The 21566-nt window shown below is 52.7% G+C and overlaps 10 protein-coding genes across 10 annotated transcripts; 5 read left to right on the top strand and 5 right to left on the bottom strand.

Annotated features, from left to right (window-relative positions):
• Nucleotides 1-603: 603 nt before the first annotated feature.
• J4E90_009510 (uncharacterized protein) lies at nucleotides 604-1365 on the top strand (the record flags this gene model as incomplete). Its single annotated transcript, XM_051439029.1, has 1 exon — nucleotides 604-1365. The coding sequence occupies one exon, from the start codon at nucleotides 604-606 to the stop codon at nucleotides 1363-1365; it is 762 nt and encodes a 253-aa protein (XP_051287106.1).
• Nucleotides 1366-1538: 173 nt separating this feature from the next.
• On the bottom strand, nucleotides 1539-2215 carry J4E90_009509 (uncharacterized protein; the record flags this gene model as incomplete). Its single annotated transcript, XM_051439028.1, has 2 exons — nucleotides 1539-2145; nucleotides 2196-2215. The coding sequence occupies 2 exons, from the start codon at nucleotides 2213-2215 to the stop codon at nucleotides 1539-1541; spliced, it is 627 nt and encodes a 208-aa protein (XP_051287105.1).
• Nucleotides 2216-2786: 571 nt separating this feature from the next.
• On the bottom strand, nucleotides 2787-3359 carry J4E90_009508 (uncharacterized protein; the record flags this gene model as incomplete). The annotated part of the gene is made up of 1 exon (XM_051439027.1): nucleotides 2787-3359. One exon carries the CDS (start codon nucleotides 3357-3359, stop codon nucleotides 2787-2789), a length of 573 nt encoding a protein of 190 aa, XP_051287104.1.
• Nucleotides 3360-3888: 529 nt separating this feature from the next.
• On the bottom strand, nucleotides 3889-4603 carry J4E90_009507 (uncharacterized protein; the record flags this gene model as incomplete). The annotated part of the gene is made up of 2 exons (XM_051439026.1): nucleotides 3889-4439; nucleotides 4522-4603. 2 exons carry the CDS (start codon nucleotides 4601-4603, stop codon nucleotides 3889-3891), a joined length of 633 nt encoding a protein of 210 aa, XP_051287103.1.
• Nucleotides 4604-5151: 548 nt separating this feature from the next.
• Nucleotides 5152-6318, top strand: J4E90_009506 (uncharacterized protein; the record flags this gene model as incomplete). The annotated part of the gene is made up of 1 exon (XM_051439025.1): nucleotides 5152-6318. The coding sequence occupies one exon, from the start codon at nucleotides 5152-5154 to the stop codon at nucleotides 6316-6318; it is 1167 nt and encodes a 388-aa protein (XP_051287102.1).
• A 792-nt stretch (nucleotides 6319-7110) lies between these two features.
• On the top strand, nucleotides 7111-7955 carry J4E90_009505 (uncharacterized protein; the record flags this gene model as incomplete). Its single annotated transcript, XM_051439024.1, has 2 exons — nucleotides 7111-7247; nucleotides 7913-7955. The coding sequence occupies 2 exons, from the start codon at nucleotides 7111-7113 to the stop codon at nucleotides 7953-7955; spliced, it is 180 nt and encodes a 59-aa protein (XP_051287101.1).
• Nucleotides 7956-9199: 1244 nt separating this feature from the next.
• Nucleotides 9200-10705, bottom strand: J4E90_009504 (uncharacterized protein; the record flags this gene model as incomplete). Its single annotated transcript, XM_051439023.1, has 1 exon — nucleotides 9200-10705. The coding sequence occupies one exon, from the start codon at nucleotides 10703-10705 to the stop codon at nucleotides 9200-9202; it is 1506 nt and encodes a 501-aa protein (XP_051287100.1).
• A 218-nt stretch (nucleotides 10706-10923) lies between these two features.
• TPC1 (mitochondrial thiamine pyrophosphate transporter) lies at nucleotides 10924-12011 on the top strand (the record flags this gene model as incomplete). The annotated part of the gene is made up of 3 exons (XM_051439022.1): nucleotides 10924-10956; nucleotides 11029-11081; nucleotides 11129-12011. 3 exons carry the CDS (start codon nucleotides 10924-10926, stop codon nucleotides 12009-12011), a joined length of 969 nt encoding a protein of 322 aa, XP_051287099.1.
• Nucleotides 12012-14150: 2139 nt separating this feature from the next.
• J4E90_009502 (uncharacterized protein) lies at nucleotides 14151-14834 on the top strand (the record flags this gene model as incomplete). Its single annotated transcript, XM_051439021.1, has 1 exon — nucleotides 14151-14834. One exon carries the CDS (start codon nucleotides 14151-14153, stop codon nucleotides 14832-14834), a length of 684 nt encoding a protein of 227 aa, XP_051287098.1.
• A 722-nt stretch (nucleotides 14835-15556) lies between these two features.
• J4E90_009501 (uncharacterized protein) lies at nucleotides 15557-20798 on the bottom strand (the record flags this gene model as incomplete). The annotated part of the gene is made up of 5 exons (XM_051439020.1): nucleotides 15557-16132; nucleotides 16184-18262; nucleotides 18550-19017; nucleotides 19069-20540; nucleotides 20594-20798. 5 exons carry the CDS (start codon nucleotides 20796-20798, stop codon nucleotides 15557-15559), a joined length of 4800 nt encoding a protein of 1599 aa, XP_051287097.1.
• Nucleotides 20799-21566: the final 768 nt, after the last annotated feature.

Below are 21566 nucleotides of genomic sequence, written 5' to 3'. Positions count from 1 at the left end.
CGATCTACTTACTCATCTACATGTAAGGTACATAATGCTCAGTGTTCTCCAATCTCTCACCAATGGTACAACTGGCGTGTGTTGCGGTCACCATTAGACCGTGCACCAGCTTCTTGAAGGACAGCAGAATATTGTCTAGGTAGGAGCTATTTACTTGTAAAGTTCGAAGAGCATGTACGCAGCAAATGCGACACGAACTATAGAAACCTTAGGCGGCTCGTTTTATTCGGTATTATCGCAATACTGTTTAGACCACTTGAGAAACGCTCCGGATGCGGAGGTGCTAAACAAAGGAGGGCTTCGAAGGCTAGTCCAACGCGAATGAAGGATCCGGTGCCAAGGAGCCGCCAAGATAGCTTAACCGCCAACGTCTTCGCACGGCTCGTTAGCGTAAGAGACATGCACGTGCATAATCACTGTGCCACCCAACTCACTATATGCATTCTTCCGTTTGTAGCCTGATCCTCCTTTGATATTTTCCCGTCATGACGTTCCCTCTCCATCTCTCCGATACTGCAGCACTCTCAACTCCATCTCGCCATTACCCTCCTGCCATCCATGCTTGGCATCAGCATGCAGATTGCCTTACTCCTCGCCGCCTGCATGGGAGCTGCCAACGCTGCCCGCGGCGCGATGGAGCTGGATCTTATCTTCCCTCGTAATGAGACTTATGCTCCTACAGAAATCTTTCCATTCATAATCGCTATCCAGAATACCGAGCTAGCGCCATTCCTGAATCCGCAGATGACCATCGAATTCCTCGACCTGGATAGCCAGGTCCACAGCTACCCCACCTTTTATGACCTGAGATGGGCCAACTACTCCAGCAGCGACCCTTATCGAGAGCTGAAAGTCTTCACCAGCTTCAACAAAGAGGGCAGGTGGAGGATCGCATGGCAAGTGAGATGGAATACCTGTACCGAGGACTCTCTTGCCTTCCTCGGCGGTGGTATCACCGGCAATGGGACGAGTCGCATCACAATGTTTACTATCAACAATTCCGGAAAAGTCGTGGATCCTGTGCCCGCTACGACGAATCAAAATTGCACAAACAGCGAAGCGATTGTTATCAACGTAGACGATACTCTGGCGGTCCCTGATTTCATCACCTGGGAGGATTATGATGGAAAGACTTGTGCATCTATGGCATCCACCACTCCAGCTCCAACTCCTTGCCAGGTCAAGTTCGACTCAGCCGCAGCTGCCGATATTTCCTCGTCTATGACTTCTCTTCACTGCAAGCAGACGCGAGAGCCTGGGTCTTCTTGCCCCACTGATGACAAGAGTGCGGCTCAGCAGCTTGTCGGTGTAGGATTGGCGAGCTTAGCGGCCACATTTGGGGCTTTGGGTTACATGATAGTATGAGGACCTACATGGCTACATGATCATCGATACACGTTCGTTCATTCCAATGAACTTGGCATTGCACCTTGGAGATCATCGATCAACCGAGGTTCGTATATCTTTTATCATCATGTGACAGATACCAAACCTGAAAGAGTTGAATACATGAAGAGTAGCACTGCACGACTATTTGATCAGGGCCTCCCAGCCACATGGCTCCTCATCAAATCCCTTACGCGATTGCAACTTGCCTGTGTCAGCTTCTGCTTCCTCTTGACCTCTATGACCTCCAGACCCATCCTACCAGTCGCCTCCCTTAGATAAACTCCAATGGCATCGAGATGTATTGGCCTTGAACGGAACGCGTAAGGGTAGATGGATACCTTTTGCAGCGAGATCAGCGTATCGAGGTGCAATCGCGGGCTGTCGCTCGCATGATGCTCGGCACGCATCTCAATCTCTTCCACAAGCTCTCCCGTCATATCGATAGACTTGACCGCGTTGAGTTGGTCCGCAGTGAGACTACTAGTAAATTCGATGAGCGAAGTGTCAAGCTCGAATTGGAATGTGTTGAGCGCGAAATACATCATTGAGGCCTCGCTGTGGACTTGACGACATGTATATAGAAGCGCTAGATTTCCCCGTGTGTTATCTCTAGGGACAAAGTTTCCGTGCTCATCGCCCAGAGCGGGTATATCGACGTATACGGGGCGGTGATCGTGTAGAACGAACTTGTAGATTCGGTTTCGAAGCTCCGCTGGGAGTTGAAGAAGGGGCGAGTTCTCTTGGTTGAGTTGGGTGCTAGTATTGAGTTAGCTACGATCGAGAAATGGCAATCGGAGAAAACTTACATGCGATCGTAGTCCGACATACTGTTGGTGATACTCTCGGCGACGGCTGGCCTTGAGACTGATCGCTGGGCTTGTTTATCAAGCCTTGAGTTTAGCGGGAAGGTATCCTGCACCTGTTGAGGCCTTTTGTACACTTATCGAGCGAGCGATCTCAAATGATGAAGTCAACTCCTGCGTACCGCAACTGTACATTACAAGGTGAGAATTAGAGATGTCGAGATCTTCAAGGAAACTATACCGGTTTCTAGCGGTGGAAATGGGGATATAAACAGCGGGGGAGGGTACTGGAGGGTTTGACTCAGTTATCAAGAAGGAGTGCTCCGTGCGCAGCCAAAACACCTATTCACTGAAATGTCATTCAACTTTTGTAGTGCCTATACTAATGCTAGTATGAGATCGCGCTCTGAAATCACTTTTTGACTTGAAACCCGCATCATAACCATGCAACCTGGACGTTCCTATCTTCCAGTTGCGGTGATCTCCATATGCTCAGCCACGTCCTTATTATCCTGCTCCACGAACCTGGCCGTTGTGACACCCAGCCTCCATCCCATTGTTCCAACTCTCCAGGTCTGCCATATCGCCACGGGGTTACTTCATGCTCCTCAAGCCGATAGTTTTCTCTTCTTCTGTCTCAACTCCAACACGTTTGTTTGTCCCTCCTATTTTCTGGGCGATCCCATCGTCCATCTGCAAGGCCACCGTCTCCTTTGTTTCCTTCTCTTTCTTGATCTCTTCGGCAGCCAGACGTTGCTGCAAGACCTCCACCTTGGCTTCAGATTGTTGCAACTCTATCGCCAGTCGCTCGCGCTTCCGCCGGTCAATCCTCCGTAGGACGTCTTTCATGGCAAAAGCACCGGACCCCGTCGCTTTGAGCGCCTCCCTCCGCTCATCTATCGTGTAGTCGTCGAATCCCGGCATTACGTGTCCATCATGGCTTGTCTTGAGCTTCTTCTTGACTGGCAGCGGCATGCTCTCAGGGTCAACGGGGCGATGCTTCCATTCCAGATCGAGGTTCCTCCACGCCTCCAGCTCTTGTTTTGTGATGTGCGGAGCCTGTTTCAAAATGCCATGCTGGTCGTATTTCCATGTGTATATGGCGAAACGCTGCTCGGGTTCCGGTGCGAGACGTTGGATGATCTCGTCTCCTCCCTCTTCGAGCATTTGAACTTGTGACCGGGCAGTACGAGCCCTTATAGAGGTCCCTTCACTTTGTGTTGAAGTGGCTGTATCATTGGCCCGCGCCCATGTCAAGGGGTTTTTATAATCATGAAATAAGTAGTCATATTTGTCTTCCGCTAAGATGACTGTGTGTAGGTCCGGGAGCTCGGAGAAGTCGGGTATGTACTCCTTCGACTTTGTTGGAGGGGTCGACATGGTAGGCGCGGGGGCCGGATCGCCGGTAGGTGTTGTTAAGGATGGACCCATGGATCAGACTTGGCTTGGAGGTGAGAAGAAAAGATGGTTGATCACCGTTAGGTGTTGCTTGAGGGGGATTATGTTCAGATTGGTACTAGGAAGAGGAGTGGAGGATGTAGGACTATCGATGACCGGCTTTTATACAAGAGACTAGCAGCCGTAGAAGGGCTCGGGTGAGAGTCGCGTGGGTGAGAGAGCGAACCTGGGGGGACTGTGGATCTAGGGTCACTCACAACCTTCCTTGCGCAACTGCCCTACTACTACCGTCATGTAGTCACTTGACATTCTTCTCCAACCACTCTTCCCACTGCTCTGCCGTCCACGAACTGCTGATCTCATTGTTCACAACCCCATCGAACACAACTGTAGGGGTAACATGCACACCCGTCAGTCGATTCGCTTTCACCTGCACCTTAACATCATCCGTAACCCCGTTTCCTGAGTTCAGTGCCCCATCCTCACCAGGCTTGTCGCTTATCTCCAACAGTCCATAAACCTTGGCTTCATCGACACCCACAGACCCGGCGATTTTGGCTAGTCGCTTGTACGTCGCGTTCCTCGTTTCGTTGACCAGGCTTACGTCGAAGAAGTCTTTCTGCTGGGCAAATAGCTTCTGTGAGAAGTCCCAGAATTTGGAACTGTCAACCTTTTGTACGGCGTAGGCGGCTTCGTGGACGAGGGTAGAGGACGGGTGCCAGGGTTGGATTTGTTGCCGGAAGATGGTTACGACGCGGTCGGAGTATTTCTCGAGAAGTGTCTTGCGGAGAGGGGTCTCGTAGATTGTTTTGAACATCTTGGCTGAGAAGGGGCACACATAGTCGAGGTCTGGGATTTGACTGTTAGTCTGATGGAGGCCTTGGGATGGGTCGGGAAGTTGTAATCCAGCAGTCGAGGATGAAACACTTACAGAGCTCGAGTGTGTGAATGGCCTTGGGCTGAATAGCACTGGAGGCCAGCTTTTGGCCAGCGAATTTGGGTGCAAGAGCCATGGCGATGGTTGATCTAAGGTTGTGCTGGAGGTCTGGTGAAGAGGTAGATGCTCATTTGATATAGAGCTGTGCTATATGTTTGATGAAGATGAACAGATGGCGTGACAATCGGCAGCTTCGGAGTAGATGGAGATGGTACCAGAACACGAATGCTGACATATAAGGATGCCATCGGAGCTTTGGATATGACGAAAGCGGGGCCGGATGTCGTGCATGCGAGGACACGGGCCGCTGGCAGCCATCTCTAGTAGCGCCGACCCGACGGCAAGAAATAAGCAGCTTACGTCCAGATGTTCCTGTATCTCTTCGTAATCTAATAATGCAGCTGTTGGATCGCACATGTTGTCTGGTTGAGGACCAAGCGCGGTCAGGGATAGCTCGCCCCTCCCCCACTGCGCTCCACCACAGCTGTCGCGCCAACTCCGCTCACTCCCGAGCCTCGAGCTTCATGCAACACCGCGTCATAAGCCGCGTCCAGTAGGCGCTATAACTTAGACATCCACAGTCCTTATCCACACATCACCGTAGTGATCGCCCATCATCCAGAGATGCCCGAACCTAGCTCAACAGACGACGACCTCCTTGCCCGCCTCAACGCGCTCAAGACATCCTCCGTCAGCCTGGATACCAACTATAGCGCTTCGATAGCGCCTAGGAATCCTCCCAAACCCACCGATGACCTCGCCGCTCGCTTCGCACGTCTTGGTAGCGCGTCTCCCTCGGGCTCGCCACAGCCGTCGCGTACAACGTCCACGAACAATGCCGGCGCACCGGTCGCAGCACCAGGGGCACCGAGCTACCTGGAAGGGATAGCCCAAGGCGTAGGAGGCTCGAATGTAGAGTTTAACGAGGAAGATGAAAAGAGCCTAGAAGAGTTACTTGGTGAGCTAAACGGCGCCGTCGGCGATCGGAAGGATTGGGATGTGTCCAGGGAAGAACAACAAGATGTTGGAAAGCTGTTGAAAGACATGCGCAAGATACTCCCGGAAGTGGTGAATAACAGGGTACAGGGGCCGCAGAGTGGGCGTACAAAATCTGAGCAGCCATCGAAGGAGCAGTTGACGGACTGGGAGAGCATCGAAATCAACGTAGGAAGTGGAGAGGTCGGTGGAGCCAGGGAAGACACAGAAAGTGGAGATGAGGAAGATGAAGATGGCAAGAGGAGAACCGAGGATGACGAGGCAGATGATGTGATTGCGAGGGTCATGGCAGAACTGGAAATTAGCAAGAAATACGATCCCCCTTCTCCTCCGTCAGAAGACGACAAGTCAGAATCAGAAGACCAGAAGAATGCATCAACGGCAGATATCACAGACGGCGGCTTCACACTGCCTTCCGCACCGAATACCCTCCCCGAAGACGACTTTGCCAGCAGTCAAGCCATCGAAGATGCATTCACCGCACGCCTGGCCGCTCTAGCAGCACCGTCTCCATCACAAACAGATTCTCTCGGCCTTCCTTCCGCCCCATCTTTCGCGCCAAGGAATAAGCCGCCAGTGTCTACCAATCTACAAAAACAGGTCGATGACGAGATTGACACATGGTGTATCATTTGTCAAGACGATGCGACACTGAAATGCCTGGGCTGTGACGGTGATTTATATTGCCAGAATTGTTGGATGGAAGGGCACCGAGGGGAGTCTGCTGGGTTCGAGGAGAAGAGACATAAAGCCGTCTTGTATAAAAAGAAGAAAAAACAACAGGCCGCAGCTTGAAAGTCTCAAATCGGACCCGTAATATGCTCCGCTTGTGCGATTGAAGATGGCACCCAAGACAGGTATGGGTGGCATTGCGTAGTGTCTCAAAGTCGACAATGCGAAAACAGGGATACGCGATAGGTTGTGTCCGAAGATTCCTCGACATTAACCCTCGCTCTTGGAGACACATGGAGCCTCTGGTCTGCGCCAAAGAAGAGTGGAAAGGTTCCCTCGAGCAAAACGCGAAGAGCCCCTCATACACCCCGCAGGGATGGGCGAACGGGCTTCGCATTTAAGAAGCTTCAGTCTCTTCGGCGTATGCATCGCGGCACCAGGAATGGAGCACACGGTAGTACAATTCCTGAAAGCATGGTACTGTGTCACTTCAAACGCTCTGCTACTCGGTTTTCTCGGAACTAGCAATGAGAAGCTCTTCCGAATATATTTCAAGCCGGCCTATGGGGGTGGACCTCGCGAAGACAAGTCAGCTAGTCATTTTGGCTCGAATGAAGCGCCAGTTCCAAGCGAATCAACATCAATCGCATTCTACAAAGAATACTCAGGGTAGGCGTATACATTACCTTAGTAATTGTCTAGTTGTCAAGGTCTGATAGTATGTATACTGCAAACTACAACTCAATGCACTATTGTCTACCCACTTCTTGAATTCACTGGCGATTGGAAGAAGCGACGTTGTCTGGCCGCACCTACCAGGTTCGTTCTCCAGGACTCTCCCCTCTGCTCGAACAACGCTAGCGGGTGTTAGTCTGTGCCACCACCTCCCTCAGTCAGAATTTATACATTAACCACATGCCCTCGACCACACTACCTCTGCTACGAGACCTCGAATCGCTCAACACCTTTACCGATCTTTCCCATCTCCTCGCTACTACGAAGGAAACTCAAAAGCTCGAAATGGCGGAACCTGGGAGTCGTGGCTCTGACATGTAACACAACACCGTCTTGTCTGCCTGCCAGCTAACCGATCCTTCCAGTACTTCGCGCAACGCCGACTCGTCACCCCTTCTGCGTCTTCCAGCTGAGCTACGGAACCAAATCTACGGGTGCGGAGATCCCTGCCCATCACAATACAAACGACCTGTGCTAACATCTTGTGCCTTCATTAGATACGTACTAAGCGGCCGTGTCTACAAGATCCAGGGCGACGGTCGCGTCAACGGACATCCGCTCAGTCTACTACTCACTTGCATTCAAACCTATCATGAAACTGCCAAGTCACCATTGCTCGGACTGAACCTCTTCTCTTTCAACTCTCTCCTCGAGTTTCAGTTGTTCAAAATGCGACTCTCCTCCTCACAGCTCGATGAAATCCAAACTGTACAGCTCAACGCATGGGAATACACTCTGCCATGGTACTTGAGTGGGCAGCCGGAAATCATCTGTGGTTCTCTTTATCTGGGCGGGCTGCGCGGATTACGAACTGTTTATGTTGAAAAGCCACTGATATCGAGGGAAGATCGAGCACGTGAATTGAAGCAGTGGTATGAATTTGGGGCGCTTTTTGAAACACTCAAGCTCTATTTGATCGGCAAGACTATCATGGTCGAGGATACCGTGGTGACGTAGCTACGGCTGTCTAGTGCTGAGTGAGGCAAATCATGGCCGTCGTTGATGAGGATGAGAAGAAGAAGTAGAATGTAGTTGGGTTGCTGAGTTAGCATGTTTGGATAGTGGCATAGACTGATCTTGTTGCACATGTCTTGATGATGCTGTCTCAAGGCGCAGACATTCGCTCGTTACTTCAGCGTGGCTTCCGGATTCTTAGCTCGGGAAACACCGTGGGCGGCACCTGGGGCAGGTGAGCGAGCGGTCTGCTTGAGGCTAGCGTAATACACCCTGGCCTTTTTTCTTAGTAGTCCTGGCTGTGTGAATTACCTCGTGCTCCCCACGTCTTTCCCCGTGCTATACCACTTCGACACTCTGAGTAGCCAACAATGACGGATATGGAACGCACGACCGACGCACGCTTGCTCATGTAAGTACCGAAACACTGCACCGCAGGTGTGTAAGAGCCATTCACCATGCCAAGCTAACATCAACAGATACATGCGCAACACTGCCGAGTCCCCACTTTTGCGCCTACCCGGAGAAATCAGAAACCACATTTACGAACACGCTCTCGGTCAACGCACGTACGCCCTTTGGATATATTCCTTCAAAGCCACATACACGCATCGAAATGACCTCGCTCTCCTGCGCGTCTGCCGCAAAGTCTACGACGAAGCAAAGCTCCTCCCCTTTGCGCTAAACACATTCTGCTTCCCCCATTTTCTCAAATCATACTACACTCTCATGCTCGGGCTTGATGCGACGGAACGCCAGATCATCCGCATGGTCCGCATAACGTTCTATTTAAGAGAAGCTGAGAGCCTCGTTGCGGATCTGCATGAGTGCCGGCTTGATTCCTTGTCGCAAGTCTTTCCTGCAGTGCGGTCTGTACATCTGCATGTGGGCTGCGGGGATTTCGATTCGACGAGATTGGAACAGGCAGTGATGAGTATTGGAATGCGGGTACAGAGCGGTCTGGACGAGGGTGGTGACCTGGAAATCACTCGTGCTAAATATTGATCAGAGCATCGTGGTGGGAAGCATCATCGGTCATGCTCAGGATCAGGTTACCGAGGATTCACAAAGAAGATTTCTTTTCGCGTCATGACGCCGTATTGATACTGACTATGCATTGGAGTCGGATGGTAACCAAAGGCTACCCAAAGTTCGTCTTCGCAGCTTTCGAGACTGGAATGTTTACAGTAGCGCAAGGGGCATGGGTGATATCTTCCACGCATGCTGACCATTGACTGAATTCAATAAGAGACCCAAGTTCCGAAGCACAGCCATATCCATACTGCGCAACCTAGACTACTGAACACCCCCACCTTCATTTCACGGCATGCCTGACCACACCTTCAGCGACCCATTTCCCCTCAAACTTCTCTTCCAGCACCCTCAGCTTACTGAAGAAAACATCGTCATCCACGTACGCCCCCTTCAGCCACCGCTCGCCCTTTGTAGCGTCGAAAGCCTTCCTAGCATGCAACACCCGCCTATTATCGAAGATGACACACTCGCCCTCATTCAACCTATACTCGTACAAATTCTCCTCCGCACTAAGCAGCTTCTCGTACGCATGCGAAGCAGCAATAAAGGAGCGAAGCGACGTGGAATTACCGCTGCCGATACGCGCTTCGAAGGGGCCCTGGAAAGGCGGGGACCAGTTTATGCGGCGGATGGCGAGGTTGGCAGGGTCGCTATAGTTAGGGTAAGCGAAGGTTTCAATCACTGGCCGGGTGAAGTGGTAATGGTAGGTCGGGTGGTGGTAGTGGTATGTTACGGGAAATGTACACAGCGTTCTGAAGTGCCCCTCTGACTGCCGCCGAAGTTGGTGTGCTGCGGCGAAGGAATCAGAGAAGAAAGATTCGCCACCTGGGGTACGGGCTCGCAGGGAGTGCAGGAGTTGTAGATGCGGGGGGTTGGATGTGTATAGCAAGTCCATGTGGAGACCGAGGTAGTCGGGTGTGTAGGCTATGTTTTCGGCTTTGGGTTTTGAGCGGACGTCCCATGTTCGGCCATAGAAAGTGTCTTTGAGGGTACCGATACGGGAGGCGAGAGCTACGACGGATTCCTCGGATTCGGGCACGTTCTTGATGAATAGGAGGCCGTAGCGGTTCAGGTGTGTGAGGGCTTCGAAGAGGGTTTCGTCTTGGGACATGTAGGTGTCGTAGTCGAGCCACTTGTTATCTTTTACGATCCTGTTCTTGTCCCAGAACACTCTGTCGTCGTGTCGCACTCCGCCACGTAGCTCAATCTCTGTGTTGAATGCGCGGCGTAGCCAGTCGATAGAGTGCCGTGTGCGGTGCTCCGGACCGAAGCCTTTGACGTCTGTCTTCCATTGAAGCTCGATAGAGACTCCCTTCTCTTCATCCACTACTGTCTTGCAGCTACCTTCTAGATCTTCGGGTATATCTGACGTCTGGAAGCGCTTGTTTTTGCTGTCAGGGTCCATGCATTGCGTACACGTGCAGCTGTCACGAAGGAACGCAGCGTCGAAGATCTTGGGCTCTCCATCGATGTTCACAGCGATTCTCTTCGCTGGGCTACCGTCGAGCTGGCCAATGTTGGATTCATCATGAACGAGAAGTTCCTGCTCTTTCGAATGTCTCAGCTCTTGCTTCTGTTGCTGTTGCAGCTGTTCCTGGCGTTTGGTTGGCCGAAAAGGGCCATGTGTAGCGGGGCTCCAATCAGCATGCTCGGCCGGCTTAGGTGATCGCCAGAACGAGTTGAAGAAGAAACACCGTCTCTGAACAGCAAGCGTAGTCCTGCGGGAAGTAGTGACTTGCGATCTCAGACTGCGTAGCGGTATTCTGGTGGTGATGGTGAAAGACATGGTCGGCCGCAGCTGTTGGCAGTGACGGGACACGGCGGGGTTCCTTGCTTTTCAACGTCAGGGAGCGAGCGTGGTGGAAACAATCAACCCGTAAACCGAGGTCTCTACTACCCTTTGCCCGGCACGTTTGCAATTACAGGTGTCCTACCGAGCATCGGCGGTGGGTAGCTAATTACGCGCGCGAACATAGCACGTGTCTCAATCGACGCGCTGGGCGCATGTCTGAGTGTGTCGCACAGCTGAAGCATGAGGTAGGAGCTTGTCTATCTTGACCGTTTACCGACACAATATGCTGGCAGACGCAGGGCTAATATGACTGATAGGGCTCCCAGCGACAAGTTGTCGTCGCAGGTGCGGCGGCAGGCCTGGTGTCGCGGTATGTTCAATCTCCTATGTTCGCGCACATGGCTGACATTGCGACAGCTTCGTGATAGCTCCCCTCGACGTCATAAAGATCCGCCTGCAACTCCAAATCCACTCGCTGTCCGACCCGTTCAGCGTTCGCAATGTCCAAGGGCCCGTCTACAAAGGAACATTGGGCACCCTCAAACAGATTCTTCGCGAAGAGGGTGTCACGGGGCTATGGAAGGGCAACATACCGGCGGAGCTCATGTACTTGACGTACGGTAGCGCCCAGTTCTCTGCCTACACGTACATATCGCATTGGCTAGAGACCATTCCGCCGCCATATACGCTTCCCAGCTCGGTCGCCAATTTCCTCAGCGGAGCTAGTGCGGGTGCTGCTGCGACGACGGCGACATACCCGCTCGATCTTCTTCGCACGCGGTTCGCTGCGCAAGGCAAAGATCGTGTCTATACCTCCATCATCGCGTCTGTCAAGCACATCGCGCAGCATGAAGGACCCAGAGGCTTCTTTCGCGGCCTCGGCGCAGGCGTGAGCCAGATTGTGCCGTACATGGGTCTCTTCTTCGCTAGCTACGAAAGCTTGAAGCCAATAACCGCCTCTTCTCCCATACCCCTGCCACTCGGAAGCTCAGATGCCGTCGCCGGTGTCATCGCGAGCGTTCTCTCCAAGACAGCCGTCTACCCGCTCGATACCACGCGCAAGCGACTACAAGTACAAGGACCGATGCGCGAGCGATACGTTCATCGGAACATACCAACATATACCGGCGTCATCAGTACCATTACGCATATATGGAAGCATGAAGGTCGACGAGGCATGTACCGCGGGTTGACGGTCAGTCTGCTGAAAGCTGCGCCAGCCAGTGCTGTTACAATGTGGACATACGAGCGGGCCATGGGCCTCATGCTCGCTTTTGACGAAAAGCACAAAGACGATTGAACATCGGGATTATAATATGCATGGGTCGGCGTTGAGATACCAAATACTCCTTCTTCATAGACTCCGTTTCTCAAAATCAAGATACATTACAACCCAACCTCTTTGCGCGACTAGGTCAGATTCCCAAATTCTCCCTCTCTGCCCGTCCACGTTACCTTCATCATCGGCTGCTCTAGGAAATCCTCGACACCCCTCTTCGTCGTCGCTTCGCCCTACCCTCTCCGTCGCAATGTCTGCTGTAATATAAAGGCCAGATCTACGTTGTTTACAGCTATCCCCAATGTCTCGCCTTTGGATCCTGGTATCACAAACTCTAGATAAAGTCGTGGGGCGTCGCGGGCGGTCATGTAGAATGGCGTCCATAACGGTCCTGGTGGTGAACGCTGAAGTAGCTGTGGGTGAGCGTGAGAGACATCTCTAGCGACGGATGGATCATGAAGAGGTGGCGATGGATTGGCCTGAAAGCTTGAATGGTTGGTACGCCTAGTATCAAAGTCGGGATACTCGTTGCGTAAGTTTTCTTCCAGCTTGGCGAGTTCTTCTTGCGTCTTGATGTTTTGGTTACTGAGTAGCCAGTTCTTGTGGTTTAGTTCTTCGACCTTTTCTTGGTTTTCACTGGCGAGAGCCTCGAGAGCTGCTAGACGCGCATCTGTGGACATTACAATCTAGGGTGTTCTGACGAGCCAGGGGGTGTATATTAGAGGAATGACGGGGATTATAGCGATACAGGTTTTGGATCATGCATTTTGGATCTATTTGTCACCTACGATAATATGAGGGATTCAAGAAGTCAGAGTAACAATTCGATCTAGTGGTACGTGAATCATGGGAGGAGGTGGTCTATGTCCCATCATCCAAGTCACGAACTGAAATTGTAGCGTGAAGTTGGCTTCGCAGTTTAGGAATGTGCTCTTCCTGGAAGAACTAGCAAACCTTCGATGCTGGAAACGAATTGACATAAAAGTCCCGCAGCGATATCTGCCACTGACGCATGAACAACGACTCCACAAAACGCTACGTAGTTAACCCCTACCTAGGCATTCTCTTGCCATTACTCCGAGTGCTGACTGTGTTATAGTAAATCAAAACGCACACATACATTTCCCCACTGTCACATCAAGCCTTACCCCCAGCAACGAGTCCGCATTGAACCCAACAACGGAGTACACTTGAGTCAACAAAAAGCCCAAGCGACAATCCACAGCATGTCAAATCAAGGCTGGATCTGTAAGGACTGTGGGGCTGTGAATTACCATAATGAATGGCATTGCGAGGAGTGCACTCAAGTCTGAGAACTACCTAGGTACTATCAAGAGAAGCAGATGTTGGAACGTCTTACGCAGTTGGAATCGACAGAAACAAACATCTTCCACATTCAATTCTACGGTGCGACTAAAGTGATACACAGTAACAAATTTATGTATTACGTTTAACACCGCGCTATGCTGGATCGATATAGTCTCAAACTTGAAAGACCGGTGTGATTGAGGAAAGTAAGAAGGAAAGATGCATTCCAATCACCACTATGTCGTTGCCGAATTATTCCTCGCTGATATTATTGAGCATAGCGACGGCCACTGCAATCGATGCAGCATATGCATAAGCTAACCACTGTAGGAAGCAAGGCAACATGTGATTATGCCAAGACCCACCTAGGCATCTGACAACCACTTCACACGACCTCGGGAACTTGGCAACCCATGTTACCGACTATCCATACCCCCGACGTACATAACCAAAATTACCCGCGAAAAGATCTTAGGCTCCAGCGCAATGTCCAGAAGAATATGGCCATGCGGCTCTCACGGCATCAACCCCCGCTAGCCTACCCTTTTGGAACCCGTGCCGCACCTTAGTAGGTCCTTGCCCCTGGCGAGCTACACTCAATCCAGTCCCAAACTTGAACTATTGTACCCGACCGTACGTTTATCTTTCTATCAGGTATAGAGCTTTGTTCAGGTTTGTTCCTATTATCCGTTAATCCTTCGAATAGCGAGTACAAATGTCGCTCCCCTGGACCAGTTTCATCCTTTGTACTGTGGCTTCCCGACTTCATTGAATTACTTACCGGGTCTTTGCTACGATTTCTTCTTCTATTGCATTTTCCCGGCAGCCTTCCGGCCGTCTCTGGCCCCCAGAATGCGTGTTCTTAATTGTATCACCTGGTTGTTCGTTTCCTTGCTTGGAGCTGTTGATGCGGCTGCCAGCGATACCTCAGGCGTCGTAGAAGTAGACCTAGTCTTCCCGCGCAACGACACATACGCGCCAGCGCCATATTTCCCCATCATCTTTGCCGTTCAAAACCCCGAACTCGCAACATTGCTTAGTTTGCGGCTCGGATTCGAAGTCTGGAATATAACAAACGGCTCAAAGGTCGACGAGGGAAGCTTCGGCGACTACTATAAGAGGAGTACGCTCAACTGGACAGACACGTCGAGTTCCGACCCGGAGCTCGTATATCGCCACTACACCGAGTTCAACACGGAGGGCAAATGGATGTTAGTGTGGAATCTGATCTGGTCTAATTGTACATACGATCCTTTTCGGGAGATATATTATCAAAAGGGCCACTCGCAAACCTCAGGCGTTACGTTCACCACGAAGAAGACTGCGCATGGTATTGATCTTGTCGACGCAACAAAAGACCAGAGTTGTCCTGGAGATCAGGGTATAGCTTTCAACGTCGTTGATACTACGAAAGTTACCGGAGGCTCCTACGGCGTGGGCGAACAGTGCGCAGTCCTGGACAATTCAACCGTCACCCCAACGCCTTGCCAGGTCAAGATTGACGCTGCAAGCCGACAAGCATGGCGGTGGCCTTGACGGCAAGTCTCTGTTCGGATGAGAATCTAATGTGGGTTGAGGCTGGAAGGGCTCCAGAGCCAGAGATCAGTTGCCCTGTAGATGAAAGTGCCGCCCAGCAACTGCTCGTCGGGGGTCTAACATGCCTGATGGCTGCGATTGGGGCTTTGAGCTATCTCCTCTTGTAAACAAATCACGTGTTAAGATGCAGGCACAACGCGATGTAATAGCACAATGTATATACTTGGTATACAAGCATACTCCCCAGCTACCTCATACTCACGTCAAGTATCTTCACACAACAACCAGAAAGCAAGCTTCAAAAAATGAAAATAGAATTCGCAATCCTACTAAACCACACAAAAAAACTGGATATAGATGGGAACGAAGAGTCGAGTCGGGTTATCATATCCTTAACAAACGCCACCAGCGCCCATCTCGAAGAAAGAGAGAGAGGGAGAGGGAAAGAAAAGAAACCCCCCCTCATAGTCGTGCTGTGCAAAGGCACGCCTTGTGCTGCACACATGCCACCCACCCAGCCATCCCTTCCAAACGCGTGAACGCGGGAAACATGCAAAACTGAATCGAAGCCAGAAGGAATCCGTAGAGAACCAGGCCTTTTCGTCCATTCGCATTCTGACATCCAAATCCCGCCACACCACACAAAAGAACGCCAGAGACGCAAGAACATGCGTTGCCAATCACCCAGCCGCATAGTCTTTGCGAACAAAAGGATAAAGCGCCTAGTCAAGACCATCTGCGCCGTCCATGTCCACATCTTCATTATCAGCCACCTTCCTGGGCTCTTCAAGATCCTTCTTGAACGCCGCCTTCTTCGCGTCTACATCATCCCGGCTAAGATCCTTCATCCAGGTGTTGTTCCTGACGAGAATGTCTTGGACCCTCTCTCTTCGCTCGTCGTTGAGCTTCTTGTACTCTTCAGCTGGGTTGGGGACGGCCTCGCTGAGACCCGCGCGCACGGCGTCTGGTTGCAGGAAGTATTGAACGCCACCTGTGCCGAAAGGTTCGCTGTTGATGAAGGTCATGATGTAAGCGGCGGGGCTGATGGACACGGTGATCTTGTCGCTGTGCTTGACGTGGTCGAAGCGTTCTTCCTCGGTGAGATCTTCGGCTCGAGCGAGACGCTTCTTGAGGTATGGGTAGTTGACACGGGAGAGGTCGACTTCTTCGGTGGGTTCCACGGCCATGTACGAGGCGACGTATGCTCGCCAGCGCTTGATCCGGTCGAGCGTGGTGAAATCAAAGGTCGGGTCGTCCTTCTTGAAAAGACGCACGTGCGCCCACATCTTGGCGGGGTTCTGTAGAAACATTAATACATGATCTATAAGAGGGAGGTGGTGTTGACTTACGTAGGTGATGCGGTAGGTGTCAGCGTCCTTGGCGAGCTTCTCCACAGCCTTGCGATAGCTAATCTCGTTCTTGTGAGTTGTGGTATCGTTGACGCGGTCCTTCCTGAACAGGTTGTAGATATCAAGGCTCTTATCCTTGTTATCATGGCTAACAACAGCAAGTGCGAAGCGAACGAGCGAGCTCAGGAGCCTGTCGAACGAGTACAACTGCCACCCAATCTGCAAATAGTACCTTCGTAAAGTCTCCTCGATAAAGTTCATCTCGACTTCGCCAGAGATTTGATCCTGGAACATTTCGAGAAGCTGTTGGTAGTAGTTTGCTGATGGTGATGTGTCCTTGAAGAAGTCGTCTGGCTGCTTGTCGAGCATCTTGAGCTTCTGCGCTGCCTTTGGCTCCTTGGCGCGCGCGATGACTTCTCGAACCTCCTCTTCGCTATCCTTGAGCTTCAACAGCCTCTCGTAGAGCATGACGAACATGCGGAAGAAGCAGTAGATTGAAGCGTTGGAGTACATGTTGTACTCTACACGTTGGTAGGGTTCTTCGTGTTCGAACTCCCTGTCGCCGAAAGGCGTGGGAGCATCGGTATATTCTACCCATTGCCTCTCTGGCCGATCTGCGCGAGGATTGGAGTTTGAGCTGTCACCAGCAGCCTCCTCGTCCATAGCGGATGCATCCGGAGTACTGTCACGGCTCGCCGACGCAACACTGTCTTCCTTGTCCTTTCGTGACTTGTTGTTGGGGTCGAGAACATTGCGACGGAGGTCCCCCTTCTTCATTTTCTGCGAGCGTTGGGAAACATCATCGTCCGGAGAGGGCGTGTCCTCGCCAGAATCATTTGGCGTATCGCGTGGCGAGGTTTGTACCCGCTGCTCGAACTTGGCAGAATCGATGCCAAAGAAGAGAGGAACGAATTCCTTGATAAAGGGTACGACCTTTGCAAAGTCGGCACTGTTGTTGTTGTCCGCAAATGTGAGCATCAATCGAGCAACGTCGAAGAGTACCTCTTCATCCCGGAAGGAAAAGGCAAACTGGTAGTCCGGCTGCGATATCTCTTGAATCTGCTGGAGGCGCTTCTGCTCCTCGTATCTGACCTGGATCTCGTTCGTAAGGGACTTGGGCTGGAACTGCCGCTTGTCGGCCTGCTTGACGGTGATGCTCTGGTGATCCAGCGATTTCCAGAAGATCTTTTGGGTCTGATCGCGCCAGACCTTCTCCCATTCACGCTGGGCGGCCTTCCAATCCTCGAGTTTGGTCTTCAAGCGGTGGAGAAGTACGGGAACGACGCTCCAGGGCATTTGGAACAGTTCTTTGATCACGTCCTTTCCCCTGTCACGGCCGTAGATCTTCATAATGACACGTTTGTAGATCGTCTCACTCTGTCCACCAAGTCCAGGTGGCAATGTGAATCCCTGCCTGTCCTCTGGCTTCATTGTGAGCAGCTGGTTGGCGATAGGCTCCAACTGTTGGATCGTGCGGCTGCAGGCCTCGATGTTGAAGTCATAGTCATGGCGCTCTTCCTCGATTCTGTGCAAGCCCTCCTCGAAAGTGTTCTTGCGATGGGCAACGAAACCAGAATCCTCGGAGGCCCAGGTCGGGTGAGATGCCCACTCGTCGTTCAGAACAGATCTGCAGAGCTCGTCGCGTCCACTACACACGCGTTCTCGTTCGCGCCTTGGGAGCAAGCGATAGCTAGGACCAAGACTTCGGCAGTTCGATAATGAGACACGCGAGTTGACAGTCTTAGGGCGGTACTTTTGCTGCTCTTCGTCCTCGCCCATGAACTTCTTGAACCAAGCATAGAGTTCCTGATTTCCGCCGATGAAAGATCCGGCGCGAGACAGTAGCAGCTGCTTGTCAATTAAATCTTGCGAGTAGAGGTTGCAGAGCTTCAAGAACTCGTTCATCGTGTTCTTGTTTCCAATGAACTTCTTGACGCGGTCAAAGAAAGCAAGCTCATCCTGGCTGGGTGTGGTGGTCGTCGTCGGTGGCATTGGCTCAGGCAGCGCAGGAGTGAGGGTAGGTGATACTGGCGGGCCATCGGGAATTGCCTGCTTTGCGCCATGTCCGGTCTTTGCGCGCTTCAACATGTTAGTTGATGATCTGTTGTGATGCTCTATTGCATTCGAAGGAAGGCCCATTTTCATCTCTGGTGGGAGGAGAGCTAAACAGTACCCCACCATCAAACATAATGATGATAGTCTCGATGACAATGATTGTGATTTGGTGGGGTTGAGATGGAAATATAATTGACCAAAGAAAAGAATTGAAAGGGTTGGGGCAGAGAGCCATGGAGATGCACGTGCCTCTATAAAGAAAAACAACGTGACCTAACCCTGCCCGTTATAGTGTAGAATCATGTACGTACCTTGTTGACATTGCCCTGGTTGTATCCACCTCGAACGTTCGAGGTTGGCATTTCTTGCGACATGGGCGCGGGCATCGGCGCAGCTACAGGGCCTTGTCGCTCGCGCTTCCTCTTGTTGTCGCGGTTCGCTGTAGGTGTAGGTGCGAAGTTGCCCATCGGAGGCAATCGAGATGTATCGGCGCGTCCGGGCGTTTGTTGGTTTGCAGCGGCTCCGTATCCTGATTCACCTCGAACATTGCTGAGCATGACTGCGTCTTCAGCCGCGTTCTTGGCGGCCTGCTGTTGCGCTCTGTGTTGAGCAGCGGACTCCGGAAGGAACTGCTTGAAATCCTCCAGGAGATCTGGCGCGCCACCAAACAGGTGAGTGACTTGGGCGTATACGTCCTGAATGGGTTTCGACTCTCTCTGGTACGTCTGTAGTATCTCCAGGAAGTTTTTGTAAATGTCTGGGTGAGCTGCGAATCGGTTCTAGGGTACTATTAGCATTTTGGTTTTCAACCTCACAGTAAAGAATGGTACCTTGATCTTGTTCACGTAGCTAATCGCATGGTTGAACTCAACCGGTCCTCTCTTCTCTGCTGCAGCTCCGCCCATCTGTGGAAGCTGAGCAGCACCGTTCATTGCCTGTCCTTGTAACGAGGCACCCGGATCGACGCTGGGTGACATCATTGAGCGGCCAGTAGCTGCAGATACCGCGTTCTGTAACTGCGAAACACCTCTCTGCTCTTGCTGGTGAGCTAGCGCTGCAGCTCCAGCAGGGTCAGGATGAGGACGCGATGTGACCTCTGGCGAATGAGGCGCTGGGCCCTGCTGTCCTTGGGGACCGTACAATGGCCCTCCGAGAGTACGGTTGTTGGGTGAAAACATCGATTCTTGACCTTCAGGGCCTTGAGCTCTCTGCTGTTGAGGCCATGGGCGTCCTTGGGCAGTCTCGTAGTATGTGCTCTCGTGTTGCGGGCCGTTGTTGCCATTGACAGCACCGCTGCGTGGCGGTGAAAGCGGCCTTGGAGCGGGCATAGTCGATACCATGGTTCCCATGGGCGTGGTGACTCTGATAGCGTTTGGGTCGCCGTTGGTGCCACACTCGATCTTGTAGCCGGGTGGCAGAAATGTGTTAAAGCCCTGTATCAAGGCCGGATTGCCCGCAAACAGAGTCGAGACCCTCTCGATGACGCCTGGGGTGTCGATAGCACCGCTCTTGAAATCCTTCATGATGTCGAGGAACCGGTTGTACACGTCGGGGTGGTCGGCGAACTGGACTTTGACCTGGTCGAGATAGCTCAGGGCGTCGTTGAGGATGGGCTGCTGTCCCTGGCCCATAGCCATTGATCCTGGAGGGCCAGCAAAAGGCATCAACATCTGGGCCTGGGTAGGTGCCTGTACGGCGTGTTGCATGCGCGGTGTAGTCTGCTCATGCTGTGCGGGCGCATTTCCATACATGGGGCCTGAGTTGGGGCCACCCATGGGTGGCGCAAGTGGGTTTGGCCCGTTCATGGGTCCAGATTGGCCGAGCAGACCGTTGGGACCGTGGATGGTTCGCGTCGAGGGTGCGACTGCCACTGGCTGGTGTATTTGGATCGGCCCTGAGTGGTTCTGGTGCGCAGCGTGCTCGCGCTGCTGTCGCTCGTGCAGGTCGCGGTCTCGCTGCTCCGCCTCGCGCTTGACGATGTCCTCTTGCTGGTGCATGGCATGCGACTCCATCTCTCTGTCTCTGTTTTCGCGATCGCGCATCTCGCGCTCTCTATCGGCGTTGGCTTGCTCCGAAGTCGGCATGTGCTGCTGCTGCTGCTGTTGTAGGGTTTGCGAGATGCCCGGCAACGAGTACGGAGGGGCTTGCGGGCCTTGGTGAGCTTGCGCGCCCGCGTCGGACGATGGCGGTCGCTGGGCGGACATGTGGGGCGACGAGTGCTGAGGTTGCGCCGTCAGGCCGGGAAGTGTGGGGAGGTTCTGGTTGTGGGCTGTCGCGGCGTTTGACGAGTAGTAGCCGCCACCTGTGACGGGGTTAGCAATGCGAACAGGCGCGTCGTCCGCCGGTGCTACGTACCAGATGGTGGAGGGAGTACTGGTCCCGGACCCTGGGCGGGTGACGCATGTGAGGGACCCTGGGGCGTCGCGCTGTTTGGCCTGTCATCGGTCTCGAAGTCAGCGTGGATCCAATCGAAGGGTGGTGAGAAAAGGAGCTCGCAGGCGTCTGCGCTCATGGTGCCCGTCTGCTGTGGGCAGTGAGTGGGAGGCGAGTACGCACCCATAGGGACCCAGCGGCCGTGGCGCCTGGCCTTGACCCTGCTCTGTTTGCTGCTGGCCCTGCCCAGCTGCGCCCGCTTGTGCAGGCGGCCACCCGTCGCGATGCGCTGGATTCATGTCCTCGGCTTTACCAGGCGTGCCGGCGATAAGGCAGCTTGCGTGGCCGGTTCGGTAGTCGCGTTATCGTGTATTGAGCGGATTAGCCTCTGCTGGAGCTCATGGGAGGCTCGTTTCTTCGAGGGGGGTCTGTTGGGCGTGGTGTGGCTCGTAACTGGAACTCGGTCGCCCGCTGTTGATCAGGAGCAAAAGCGCGGCTGGAGCTGGCACGGGGGCCCAAGTCGCGCGATTCGGGCGTCGACAGAAGATGGCACGGCGGTCGAGATGTATGCGACAGGCTCGAACGAGTCAAAAAGAACAATAGCGAAAGGGCAGGCTGGTGATGATGCTTCCGCTATCGACACAGGTTCTCGTCAGGGACCACAGATCGGTACAACTGTCGGCCCGCAAGGCGGTGGCAGAAAATCAATCAGCGCGTCATCTAGCCGAGCCACTCGGCCGTCAGCCTTACCTGAGATGCCGCATGCCGAAGCCACTTTCACCTTCGTTGGCCTTTGGTATATGTTCACGCAAACCTAGACCAAGTTTTCCGCGTCTCTTCTGACATGAAGCACGGAAATATGTATTCACTGCATATGACTTCGGTGGGAAGCCAATTCAATCGCACTCGCCCATCCCCACCACAAACGCCTCAAAACAACCAACATAAGAAGACT

This window comes from Alternaria incomplexa (genome assembly GCF_024043165.1).
Source record: "Alternaria incomplexa strain BMP 0042 chromosome Unknown scaffold_16, whole genome shotgun sequence".
Lineage (NCBI taxonomy): Eukaryota > Fungi > Ascomycota > Dothideomycetes > Pleosporales > Pleosporaceae > Alternaria > Alternaria incomplexa.
The sequence above is the reverse complement of the archived record's forward strand: the minus strand, read 5'-3'. Positions and strand labels throughout refer to the sequence as shown.